This window comes from Micromesistius poutassou (genome assembly GCF_964030765.1).
Source record: "Micromesistius poutassou genome assembly, chromosome: 11".
Taxonomy (NCBI): Eukaryota; Metazoa; Chordata; class Actinopteri; order Gadiformes; family Gadidae; genus Micromesistius; species Micromesistius poutassou.
Genome location: NC_140281.1, coordinates 16,287,211 through 16,300,310, shown reverse-complemented (window position 1 = coordinate 16,300,310; position 13,100 = coordinate 16,287,211). Strand labels below are relative to the sequence as shown.

Sequence of the window (13,100 nt, the reverse complement as noted above, 5' to 3'; positions counted from 1 at the left end):
AGCGAAAGCATACAAACAATACTGATGATCATGGAGCACTGGTTAGGTTTGGTTAGATTTCAGGTTACAAAACATAAAACATCCCTGAGATGAGCGCTGACAAATCAAATATAAAACAGAGCCAAGAATAGACCCCTAGGGGATACCACAAGTCAACTCTCTGGCATCTGATACTATCTCTATTACCCTGCACACCATCATCTATTCGTCAAACAGGATTTAAACCACTCTTGATGTGTCACTTAATGTTTAACAATTTAAGTTAATCAAAAATGGTGCGGTCTACTGAGCCTTCTGTAGACAGGACCATTCCCATTGCTACGAGCAGTGATTTCAGTACTGTCCCAATCAACCTAGCAGGAAGCCAGATCGTTGTTTCAACCAAAGTGGTAGACAACCAATCTCGGCATTCGCAAATTTTGTATTTCTAAATTTGTTTTGTGTTCCATGTTTCCTGGTGTTTATGTTCTTCTTGCGCTCATCTGCCTGCCTACCTGTCTGTAGCCCTGCGCTGTCATCCACCCTTGCCTTACCTCCTGTTTAACCCTACTGCTCTCATCCTCCCTAGAACAAACCTCTGGTTTAATTCAACCTCTGGTGTCTGCGTCTGCGCCTGTTCGATAGTAACAAGCGGCACTTTCAGGATTTTACAGGTGCAAAGAATGAATACAAATGCCAACATTTAAATCACCTGACTGACATATTTGATCTGTATACGATAATGTCATAATATCTAGAAATTATTCTCTATCGGTACAGCCCTGTCGGCTCCTAAAGCAGCTGATCAACCCAAACAACTGATACCAGAAAGCTTGTTGGAGTTTTCAACTTCAAAAAGTCATTCTGTTTGGGAGGTCAATAGCACATTCCCCCTAAAATGGGCTTTGTATTAAGCAGTAAAATGTAAGTTAAAATGTAAGCAAAAAACACAAGTTATCTCCAGTTCAGAATATTCCAAATTGGGCCGAGGGTTCAACTTCAGACTGTTCTTCAAGGAAATACAGACACTAATGTACAGTCTCTCCTAGCGACAAGGCTAGAGCAACAGAGAAGGACACTTACTAAGGTAACAACTAGAAGTCTCTTGTGTGGTCTTGTGTTGTGGCCTCAGGGCATTACCACCGTGTGTCTTAGTAAAGGATGGGTTAGTAATAAATGGCTTCCTGTGTCTCACCTGCTCCAGGGTATCTGGCCTTCCTCCCTGGCCACATGGTTTTCTGGAGGACCTCTTTCTTCTGGAGAAGAGAACAAAGAGATGAAGAAGCACCAGGAAACGATAAAACTTTAAAGAGATAGAATATCTCACCTCATCCAGAGGAAGACGAGGAGGAGTAGTATGGTGGCCAGTAAGAAACCAATGGTTGTTATAGCTACCATTGCTGATGATGATGTCACTGCAACATAGTGATATGATTTCAGGCACCTCACTGCAACATTAGTCGGCCAATGTTTAACTGTGTGTCTGTGACTGTGTGGAAGGTGTGTGCTTCTTTTGAATTAACAATTACCTTTAATGAACAAAAAGGTGGAATCATGACGTCCGATTTTATTATGAGCTTGGCAGTAATAGTTTCCTCCAAGCTCAGATGTGATATTTGTGATGGTGTGGTTCTGCCCTGATTTTCTCACTGAGCCATGATCCTTGAACCAGGTGTAGTTAGCTGCTGGGTTGGCATCACTGCTGCAGCTCAGAGTCACTGAACTGCCCTCCTCTACATCACCAGAAGGACTCACAGTCACTGAGGGGGTCATTGGAGCGTCTGTAATGAACATAAATGATCAATATCCATCCTAAAGATATACAACTGTGTAAAGAATGCAACTGCAATTCCAGTATGATACAGAACACTATGCTAATAAATACTACTTATTAATGAGTAATAGTGTTTTACATTTATACAGCAATAAATGAATACCAGACCAAATATAGAAAATATGTTTACAAAGAAGGCAGATTTTCAACTCACACTCAACATCCATGAATATCGAGTTAGAGCTCAGATGTCCATATTTGTTCTCTGCATGACAGCGGTACGTTCCTCTGTCTTCAGGGAGGACTGAGGGGAAGGTATGAGGTTGACTTGGTTCCCAGAGCAGAGGTTGGTTGTTCTTGAACCAGGTGTAGCTAGCTGCTGGGACGGCATCACAGAGTCACTGAACTGCCCTCCTCTATTTCACCAGAGGGACTCATTAACACAGATGCGTGTTTAGGCCCATCTGCAGACAAATAGAAACATGTAAAACAGCATGTACATTAATATTCATGAAAGCATTCAAGATAATGACAATCACAAAGTGAAGACGTTTTTGGGTATATTGCATAATGAATTTACTGATGACTAATGTGGACAAGATTCATATATTTATTTTGAACAACTGCAATATGATGTAAAATATGTGTTTTACTCACATTTCACCGTAATATTGATCAACTCAGATGTTGTCCTTAGCTCAGTCTGAACTAGACAGTAGTATTGTCCAGAGTCTGAAGACAGGATGCTTCTTAAGATGAGCTGTGGTCCCTGGTTCATGTGTCTAGAGTATCGATCTGTATTAACCTTGAACCAGGTGTACTTGGCTGCTGGGTAAGCATCACTGCTGCAGCTCAGAGTCACTCTACTGCCCTCCTCTATTTCAGCAGAGGGACTCACGGTGACTGAGGGGGTCTTTGGAGCATCTGTTAACAGTAACATTTAATTGATTATAAAAAATATCGGCAGTTAGGGTGCATCTAACAATAAATGTTTGTAGGCTATCTATTTATGTATGTATGCATTATGTATGATATGTATGTATGTATGTATGTATGTATGTATGAATCAGTTCGAATGAACGACTCTTTAACAAGAACGAACCGACCTCATTCCCCGTTTCAGTTCGTCTAATTCGTCTCATTCGTTCTCCGAGACTCGACTCCCAGCTCCACCCACTAGTCGCTGAGTCGCTGACGCTGACTCGTGAGTTGCTGTTCGTTCATTACTGTTCGTTACTGTGTTAAGTGGTGACAGACTTAACTCGAGGACTGAGAAGTCATGAGAGCCAGCAGGGCAACAACATCCTGATTCCAAACATGAAGCGCTCCTCAGCTGAAGGAACTTAGTTAATGTTATGTTGATTGATGACTGTTTGCACCATTGCACGGTCGTGATTTGTTTGAGAATGAGAACGAGGGAGGAGCTGAGTCTGACTGACTCAGCTGAGAACCGTGCATTCGTGATTCGTTTGAATGAGAATGAGGGAGGAGCTGAGTCTGACCGACTCAGCTGAGAACCATGATTCACCGCTACTGGAAATGTGACTGAACGAACGAACGAAAGAACAAACAAACAAACAAACAAACGATTCTTCTTGGCGAACTGACCGACGCTGATTCAAGCAAACAAATCATGAAATCCATGACTAGTATGTATGTATGTATGTACTGTATGCATATATGTATTGTGGCAATCCACCTCGGGGAATGAACCACCTCGCTTGAATCAGCGCGCAAATCGCTTGGGTGTTAAGCCACAACGGCCCGTTTAATCAAACAATAAAGTCTTTCCAAAAATAACTAAAAGATGATCTGGTGGCACAGCCACAACGGCTGAACTCTTCTTCCACCCCAGCCAAGAGAGAGCCCTGGGAGCCATTTTAAAAGGAGCCCAGGAACAGACATGAGGGGGAAGGCCAGAGGGACTAGAGGCTCACGGAGACCCTAGGAATGGTGATTTATTGTGTTCCTGATTATTGCAATAAATGCCGAGTACAGCCTAAATCTTGACCAACTGTGTGATACTTACCTGAACCACGCCACAGTGAACACGAGTTACCACATATGGTGGAGAATGTGGGCATTCTGAAGAACCCACTACAATTCCCGGGTAAGACAACCCCACCACTCTGGCATGCAGAACCCGGATGGGACCGCGGCCGCCGCCGCCCAGCATCAACAGCAGGTACAAGCCGCAAGCCTGCAGCAGGAGACCACGGAGAGCATTGCCTTGCTCCGCGAAGCCGTACTACGGCTCACCCAGCACGTCGTCCGCAACACCTCGACCGCGGCCCCGACCAGCCGGCTCACCAAGCTGGGGCCCGAGGACGACGTGGAGGCGTACCTAGAGGTCTTCGAGCGAACCGCCCGGAGAGAGAACTGGCCAGAAGAGCAGTGGGCCCACATCGTGGCACCGTTCCTCACCAGACCCGCACAGCAGGCGAGCCAAGACCTACCCGCGGAGACCGCCCGACAGTACCCCGCTCTCAAACAGGCGATCCTGGCCTACTATGGACACCTCGCGGCATGAGCTCAACGCTTCCATGATTGGCGTTTTGACGTCCGGGGTGCGGTACGGACCCAGATCGCACAGCATGGTTGGTTAGTGAGGAGGTGGGTAGCGACCGGAGAAGGACCCAGCCCTATCGACAGGGTAATACTAGACAATACCATCCGACAGCTCCCGCAGGGCGCCCGACGGGTACTAGCCCACCACCATCCTGACCCGGTGGACGACCTCATCAAACAGCTGGAGAACTGGCAGGTGGCCCAGCAACTGAGCGCCAGTACCGGAGCCATCTACCCCAGAACCGCCGAGACCCGCCGAGACCAACGGGGACCCACAACCGGGGCCTCGGCGCCTTCACCTGTCCCACCCACGTGACCACGGAGAGTCGGGAGGGGAGGCGGTGCTACGAGTGTGGCCAGCCCGGCCACATAGCCCGCTACTGCCCTGGAGACCGGGACGTGTCCATGCCGTCGGTCTACGCGGACCAAGGGTCGAGCCGGCCTTGCATGCTGGCGACCTGTTGGGCCCAGAGGACGTCCGGGAGCCCGACCCTTCCAGCGAGAGTCATGAATAAGGACACACAGGCCCTACTGGACACCGGTAGCGTGGTCACCCTCCTCCGCCCCGACTTGGCCGGGGGAAGGGAGGGGAAACCCATGGAGGTGGCATGCGTACACGGAGATACCCGAACCTACAAAACCTGCCACGTGGTCGTCCGGACACCGCACGGGGTGTTCATGACTCGGGCGGGGATTGTACCCCACCTTCCGGTGCCACTCCTAATCGGGAGGGATTGCCCGATATTCTAGCGGCTGTGGGACCCGGCGCGAGAATGCCGGGGCAGGAGAGAGCCACCCCACAGAGGGGCGAGGAGAGCGCAGTGGGCCTACGGGGCCACCCGGATCCCGACGTCACCCGGGGAGTCGACGGCAGACGACCAGGGGTCCGAGGGGAACGGACCCTCGCCTCCGGGTTCCCCGATCTACACGGGGAGAGGAGGGTCCGCCCGGTCCGGGTCGCCGGGACCCCACCCCGACACCCCGGACACCCTCACAGCGGCTGAACAACACAACCCCCCGGAGGAGCCGGAGAGTTCCCCCCTCACCGAGTTCTCAGACTTCGTACCGGGGAGGGAGGAAGGCTCGGCCCGACCAGGCCAGTTCGCCAGCGCCCAGCTCCAAGACGAGGCCCTCAAACATGCCTGGAGCCACGTGGTGGCCCTTGACGGACAGACCCGGGACTCGGTGAGTCACTTACCGTATCCACACTTCAGCACGAGGGGGGGGGTCTACTGTATAGAGTAGTAGAAGGAGAGGGGGGAGTAAGGGAGCAATTAGTAGTACCCCGAACGTACGTGAACGTACGTGAGCAAGGTGCTGTTCATGGCACACACCCACCTCCTGGGAGCCCATCTGGGCATGGACAAGACCAGAGAACGGGTCCTAGCGAGATTTTATTGGCCAGGGGTAAAACGGGATGTAGAGCGTCACTGTCAGGGGTGTCCTGAATGCCAGAGAGTAGCGCCTAGGGCCACAGTCAGGAACCCTCTTATCCCAATGCCGATCATAGAAACCCCCTTCGATCGCCATGGACATTGTGGGGCCCCTTCCCAAGACCAGCCGGGGACACGATACATCTTGGTACTGGTGGATTACGCCACCAGGTATCCCGAGGCTCTGCCCCTGCGTGCAGCCACCGCGAAGGCGGTCGCCCGGGAACTGATGCTCCTGTTTAGCCGGGTAGGGATAGCGAAGGAGATATTAACAGATCAGGGCTCCTGCTTCATGTCTTGTGTGCTAAAAGAATTACTGAGACTCCTGCAGGTGACTCAGCTCCGGACCTCAGTCTACCACCCCCAGACGGATGGCCTGGTGGAGCGCTTCAACAAGACACTGAAGCAGATGCTCAAAAAGGCCATGGACCGGGACGGTAAGAACTGGGATCAGCTGTTACCCCATGTTCTGTTTGCCATACAGGAGGTTCCCCAGGCGTCCACCGGGTTCTCACCGTTCGAGCTGCTGTACGGACGAAGGCCCCGCGGCATACTAGACCTCACCAAGGAGGCGTGGGAGAGCCAGCCGTCCCCCCACCGCACCACCCTGGACCACGTGGAACAGGTGAGGGACCGCATGGCCCAGGTGTGGCCCATCGTACGGGAACACCTCCGGCAAGCCCAGCAGGCCCAGGTGAGGGTCTACAACTGGGGAGCCCGGCTGCAAACTTTCCAGCCTGGGGACCTGGTCCTGGTCCCCACCGCAGAGTGCAAGTTCCTGGCCAAGTGGCAGGGACCCTATGAGGTGGTGGAACGTGTGGGAGAGGTAAACTACCGGGTTAGACAACCCGGGAGGCGAAAGCCTACCCAGCTATATCACATTAACATTTTGAAGCAGTGGAGAGGGGGAGGGGAACCCCCTGACCCTGCTCCCCTGACGCTGACGGCCCGACGCGAGATCTCGGAGGTTCCGATGGGGGAGGATCTCAGCCCGGCCCAGAAGCAAGACCTCGGCGAGATCGTTATGCAGCACCAGGACGTGTTTTCCGAGCTTCCGGGGAGGACCACGATCGCTCAACATGATATCTGGACGGCGCCTGGGATGAAGGTGAGAGTGCACCCCTACAGGATCCCGGAGGCCCGGAGGGAGGCCATCCAGGCCGAGGTATGCCGGATGCTACAGCTCCGGGTCATCGAGAAGTCGCGCAGTGCCTGGTCCAGCCCCGTAGTCCTCGTGCCAAAGCCCGATGGGAGCTACCGCTTCTGCAATGACTTCAGGAGGCTGAACGAGGCGTCCGAGTTCGACGCCTACCCCATGCCCCGGGTGGACGAGCTGATTGAACGCCTGGGACCAGCCCGGTACCTCACGACCTTGGACCTGACCAAGGGGTACTGGCAGGTACCATTGACCCGGGCTGCCCGGGAGAAGACGGCGTTCTCAACACCAGGGGGGCTGTATCAGTACACCGTACTCCCCTTCGGAGTACACAGCGCTCCGGCTACCTTCCAGCGTATGATGGACCAGCTCCTGAGGCCCCACCAGGCTTACGCAGCAGCCTACATAGATGACATCATCATCTACAGTCCCAGTTGGGACGTCCACATCCGTCAGCTGAGGGCAGTGCTGGGGGAGTTGCGGAAGGCGGGCCTCACAGCTAACCCGGCCAAGTGTCGTCTCGGGCTGGAGGAGACGGCGTACCTGGGGTACCAGGTAGGGCGGGGAAGCGTCCGGCCACAGGGAAGTAAGGTGGCCGCCATCAGGGACTGGCCCCAACCCCGCACCAAGAAACAGGTGAAGTCGTTTTTAGGTCTAGTCGGATATTACCAACGCTTTATACCCGGGTTTGCCACGCTGGCCAGCCCCCTGAACGATCTGACCCGGAAGGCCCTGCCGGATCGGATTACCTGGTCCAAGGCAGCCAACCAGGCCTTTAGGACGCTCCGCGAGGCCCTATGTTCTGAACCAGTGCTCATAACCCCTGACTTTACTCTCCCACTCATAGTGCACACGGACGCTTCGGAGGTGGGGCTGGGGGGAGTCCCGTCTCAGGTCCGGGCCGGAGAGGAACACCCCATCATGTACATCAGCAGAAAGCTGCTACCGAATGAGCGGAACTACTCGACGGTAGAAAAGGAGGCCCTGGCCATCAAGTGGAGCCTAGACAAACTGAGGTACTATCTCCTCGGGAGGGAGTTTGTCCTGGTCACCGACCACGCCCCCCTAAAGTGGATGGCCGGCGCCAAAGACACCAACGGCCGGGTGACGCACTGGTTCCTGGCCCTCCAGGACTTCCGGTTTAAGGTGGACCACCGACAGGGCAGGGAGCATGCCAACGCCGACGCCCTGTCTCGCCAGGATACCTGCCTGGGGGGATTCCAGGTCGACCTGAGGCCTGAGCAAGCGGTGGAGGAGTGTGGCATCCCGCCCCTTACACCTCGGCCAAGGTGGGTCCGAGGTGTATACCGCCGCCACCCACTAGCCGGCAGCAGAGAGCAGAGCTTCTCTCTCCCCAATCAGCGTGATTGGGAACACCTGGCGAGAGAGAGAGAGACCTGGGAGCCATTTTAAAAGGAGCCCAGGAACAGACATGAGGGGGAAGGCCAGAGGGACTAGAGGCTCACGGAGACCCTAGGAATGGTGATTTATTGTGTTCCTGATTATTGCAATAAATGCCGAGTACGGTCTAAACCTTGACCAACTGTGTGATACTTACCTGAACCACGCCACAGTGAACACGAGTTACCACAGTATGTAAGTATGTCTGTATATCTCTAGGACCGTTCATCTGATCTACTGCACTGTTGACTAATTTGGACACACGACAAGTTCAACATAACACACTTTGAACAAGACCATTACATCTGGTATCATAACAGTGTACCATGGAGTGGACTTACACACTGAAGGAGAGCAGAGATCGAATCCTTTAACAGCGCATGAATAGTTGTTTCCAGACTGAGTGTAGTCCCTGTATCTGTATCCCTGTCCTACATTCAGTCCATTCCTGAACCAGAGGAAGGGAGGGTCACCATCTCTACTGCACGTTCTGTGACACTCCAGCCTTGCATAGGTAGGATCGGCAGCAAAAGGAAAGTACAGCCTCACCTGAAGATCTGGGTGTGAGAAAAAATTACACACAATTATTCAAATTATAATTAAGATAACACATAACACAGACACAGAAAAAAGACCCCATTGAAAATCTTGAATGAGGAGGAGAGACCCTGCCGGCAGGCCCAGACGGAGGGCTCGTCGGCAAACGTCTGGTGACCAGGTTTTCCACGGAGCCCGGCCGGCCCCTCGCAGGAAGACCTGCTGGGATCGGGTGCGCTGCCACATGGGTGGCAGAAACTGGCTCTGGGGACTTGGAACATCCCCTCGCTATGGGGAAATTAACCGGAGCTTGTGAGGGAGGTGGAGCGCTACCAATTAGATCTGACCGGGCTAACCTCTACGCACAGCTCTGGAACCGTACTCCTGGATAGGGGTTGGACTTTATTCTTCTCCAGAGTTGCCCAGGGCGAGAAGCGCAGGGCGGCTGTGGGAATACTCACAGATCCCCGGCTGAGTGCCGCGGTGTTGGAGTTTACCCCAGTGGACGAGAGGGTCACCTCCCTACGCCTAAGGGTGGTTGGGGGGAAAACTCTGACTGTTGCATCATGTGCATATGCACTAAATGGCAGTTCAGAGTATTCAGCCTTCTTGGAGACCCTGAATGGATTCCTGCATGGGGCTCGCTCCAGCAGGGGACTCTGTAGTTCTGCTGGGAGACTTCCACAGCCATGTGGGCAATGATGGAGACACCACCTGCAGAGGCGTGATGGGGAGGAACGGCCTCCCTGATCTAAACCAGAGCGGTCATTTGTTGTTGAACTTCTGTGGTAGTCATGGATTGTCTATAACAAATGTTCGAACATAAGGATGCTCATAAGTGTACCAGAGCACCCTAGGATGAAGATCGATGATAGATTTCGTGATGGTATCATCCGATCTGAGGCCACATGTTTTAGACACTCGGGTGAAGAGAGGGGCGGAGCCTACCCTCATCTTTGGTCTCATGACCAAAAGAACGAGATTGTGGGTACAAGCGGCCGAAATGGGTTTTCTCAGGAGGGTGGCTGGCGTCTCCCTTAGAGATAGGGTGAGAAGCTCAGCCATCTGTGAGGAACTCGGAGTAGAGCCGCTGCTCCGCTACTTAGAAAGGAGTCAGTTGAGGTGGTTCGGGCATCTGGTAAGGATGCCCACTGGGCGCCTCTCTGGGGAGGTTTTCCAGGGACGTCTAGCGGGGAGGAGGCTCTGGGAAGACCCAGGACTAGGTGGAGAGATTATATCTCAACACTGGCCTGGGAACGCCTCGGGATCCCCCTGTCAGAGCTGGTCAATGTGGCCCAGGAAAGGGAAGTCTGGGGCCCCTTGCCATGACCCGACCCCGGATAAGGTTGAAGATGAGAGATGAGATGAACACAAACACACAGACACACACACTGCACGCATTGGCAATCCAAGTTTACCTGTTACAGATAACACCATTTCAGGGTCACCAGGATATTCCCCTTTTGGATGGTTTGTTATGAACCTAAACTTGTAGAAAGCAGAGTCACTCAGTCTCAGGTCTTTGATTCTCAGGGTACATTTTCCATGCCATCTGTTCCCGTTATGGCTGACTTCTCCACAGATGTATTCAACACGACCTGTATAGTCTGCATCACTTATCAGATCAGTTGGCTGAGACTTGTTTCCTTTAAACCACAGTGTTTTGACTGTGGTAGGGTTGTACTGTACGTCGTAAGGGTACTCATAAGCGCTCTTGATGTCAACCGTTGCTCCTCTTAAACCGCAGACGCTATAAGATGGGTAAGTAACTGTCCCGTCACCATTACCCTGAAGCGCTGTGAAAAAACAAGCACATTATTATCAAATTAATTATACAGAATTCTCAATTAGAACAATACAGATATAAAAAATAAATAAAGGAGGGGCTGTTCAGAAAGCTGCAAGCAGCAAAACAGGAGGCCAAGCAATAGGCCCATTCAGAACAGGCCTGCTCTAAACGGGCCTGCACTCATTCATAGTAACCTGTAATTCTGTACCCGCAAAGGTCCATTACATCTGGTATCATGTCAGTGTACTGTGGAGTGGACTTACACACTGAAGGAGAGCGGAGATGTTCGTATCCTTCAACAGCACATGAAAAGGTTTCTCCACCCTGAGGTTGGTTCCAGTAATGCTTTCCGTCTCCTACATTATATTCACCCCAAAACCAGATGTAGGTAGGGTTACCAGCTAGACCACAAATACTGTTACACTCCAGCTTTGTCCAGGTAGGACTGTAACGGTAAGGAATGGACACCTTCACATGGAGGTCTGGGTGTGAGAAGAAGTTACACACAATTATAAAAACATATTAAGGTAAGACAACCCAAACACACCCAAACATGTACACGTACACACACATCTTCTTACACACACACACACACACACACACACACACACACACACACACACACACACACACGCGCAAGAGCATATACACTACTGGACTCATCATAATTTACCTGTTACAGATAATATGACTCCAGGGTCACCAGTATATTGCCCGCCATGTCTTGTTGTGAACCTAAACTTGTAGGAAGCAGAGTCACTATGTCTCAGGTCTTTGATTCTCAGGGTACATGTTCCATTACATCTGAGATTACGACAACTGATCCCTCCACAGATGGATTCAACACGACCTGTATAGTTTGTATCGATTTCAAGATCAACTGGCTGAGACTTGTCTCCTTTAGTAAACCACAGTGAATCGACTGTTGCAGGTTCGTGCTGTATGTCGTCAGAGTATTCAAAAGTGCAGCTGATGTCAACCATTGCTCCTCTTAAACCGCAGACATTACTAGATGAGTAAGTAACTGTCCCGTTACTTTTACCATGAAGCACTGTGAAAAAACAAACACATCTCATTGAGAATCAACAAGACACAGAGATTCACCTGATGAACAGATCAGAAGATACATAAAGAGAAGGAGGCTGGTGGGTGGAGAAGGAAACAACAGATACATGCTGACCACTGAGCTCTCAGAGGAACGTTACAGAACATCATTTGACACTAGTGGAGTAGCCAGGGGGGTAAAGAGTGCAAACCCCCTTGAAATATAAAATAGTAAACAATTTTTATTTGAAGCAAAATTCAGGTTGGGTTGTTAAGTTAAAAATATATTTTCGCAATTGCAACAGGATATGCCATTCATTGAAATTAAGCCTTAAAAGCTTTACTATACGGGTACATTAATTGTAACATTGATCCATGCAGTAATAAGCCTAGATAATAAAACGATAGGCCTTGGCCGTAAAGTCTATGTTCTTCTTTTGTGGTAATGTGACTATAGGCTAAATGTAATTACTCAGATGTGGAGACAAGGAATGAAGAGGAGAGAAGGTGAGGAGACGAGAGAAGTATAGGATTGGAGACAAGGAGAGGAAAGAAGGATATAGGAGTAGTGGTGAGGAGACAAGGTAAGGAGGGGAGAAGAGTGGAGACAAGGAGGAGGAGAGGAGACAAATAGAGGAGAGCAGACAAGGAAACGAGAGGAGAGGAGACAAGGAGAGGAGAGCAGGAGAGGAGAGCGGAGAGAGGACAGGAGATGTCATGCAGTGTCTACCATATCACTGAATTAGAATTCCAACATTGCAGCAGAAGATTGATATTCCATGTATAAATCATCATCAATAGAATAAATGGGGGAAAAACAGCTTTTCACATTTATATTTTTCTATATCTTTCTCTTCTAAAAGTAACAAAATTAACCCTTGATTAAGTAAATAGTTTAAGGTTTGCCTAGCAACCAGTATTGCGTATTTTGATGTAAAAACCAATACAGTACTTCACAACAAGAGGCTGTGTACAACTTGCAGTGAAGTGGCATTTTCCAATGACTAATTAACCATAAATTAAATATATAAAGTGGACCATTCTCTAGTGGTCTCTAGTGGTTTAACCAAACACAGCGTTCTAGAGGGTGATTCTTTAATGTTCTATTTACTATTATTTTAACTTCAACATGCTGAGGTTTCACCCTCTCCTCGTTCCAGTTGCTTGGTCATGTTATTGAAACAGTTCAACTAAATGTTAACAATGTAAATGAACCAACCTGGTACTGACAGAAGGAAAGCTAGAAATCCTCTTGCTGCTGATCTTAAATTCATAGTGAGTCCTCTCCTCTCTCACTCTGTTGTTCTTGGAGATATTTAAACACACCTGCAGGTCAAAAACACAATTAAAAAGTTAGTACAAGGAAAGCTCTATAAATTACATGTGTTAAGCATTGGAATAAAAGTTAGGAACATACAA

At 50.4% G+C, this 13,100-nt stretch overlaps 1 protein-coding gene across 1 annotated transcript in view; it reads right to left on the bottom strand.

Moving 5' to 3' along the window:
- LOC311355737 (B-cell receptor CD22-like) overlaps positions 1–13,009 on the bottom strand; it is a 49,224-nt gene extending 36,215 nt beyond the window's left edge. The window contains 9 exon segments of the mRNA XM_084475552.1: positions 1,175–1,235; positions 1,307–1,394; positions 1,509–1,760; positions 1,968–2,146; positions 2,148–2,217; positions 2,411–2,677; positions 10,901–11,119; positions 11,311–11,688; positions 12,901–13,009. Of these exon segments, the coding sequence (XP_084331678.1) occupies positions 1,175–1,235; positions 1,307–1,394; positions 1,509–1,760; positions 1,968–2,146; positions 2,148–2,217; positions 2,411–2,677; positions 10,901–11,119; positions 11,311–11,688; positions 12,901–12,955 (1,569 nt within the window). The 5' untranslated portion in view covers positions 12,956–13,009.
- Between the last annotated feature and the right edge of the window lie 91 nt (positions 13,010–13,100).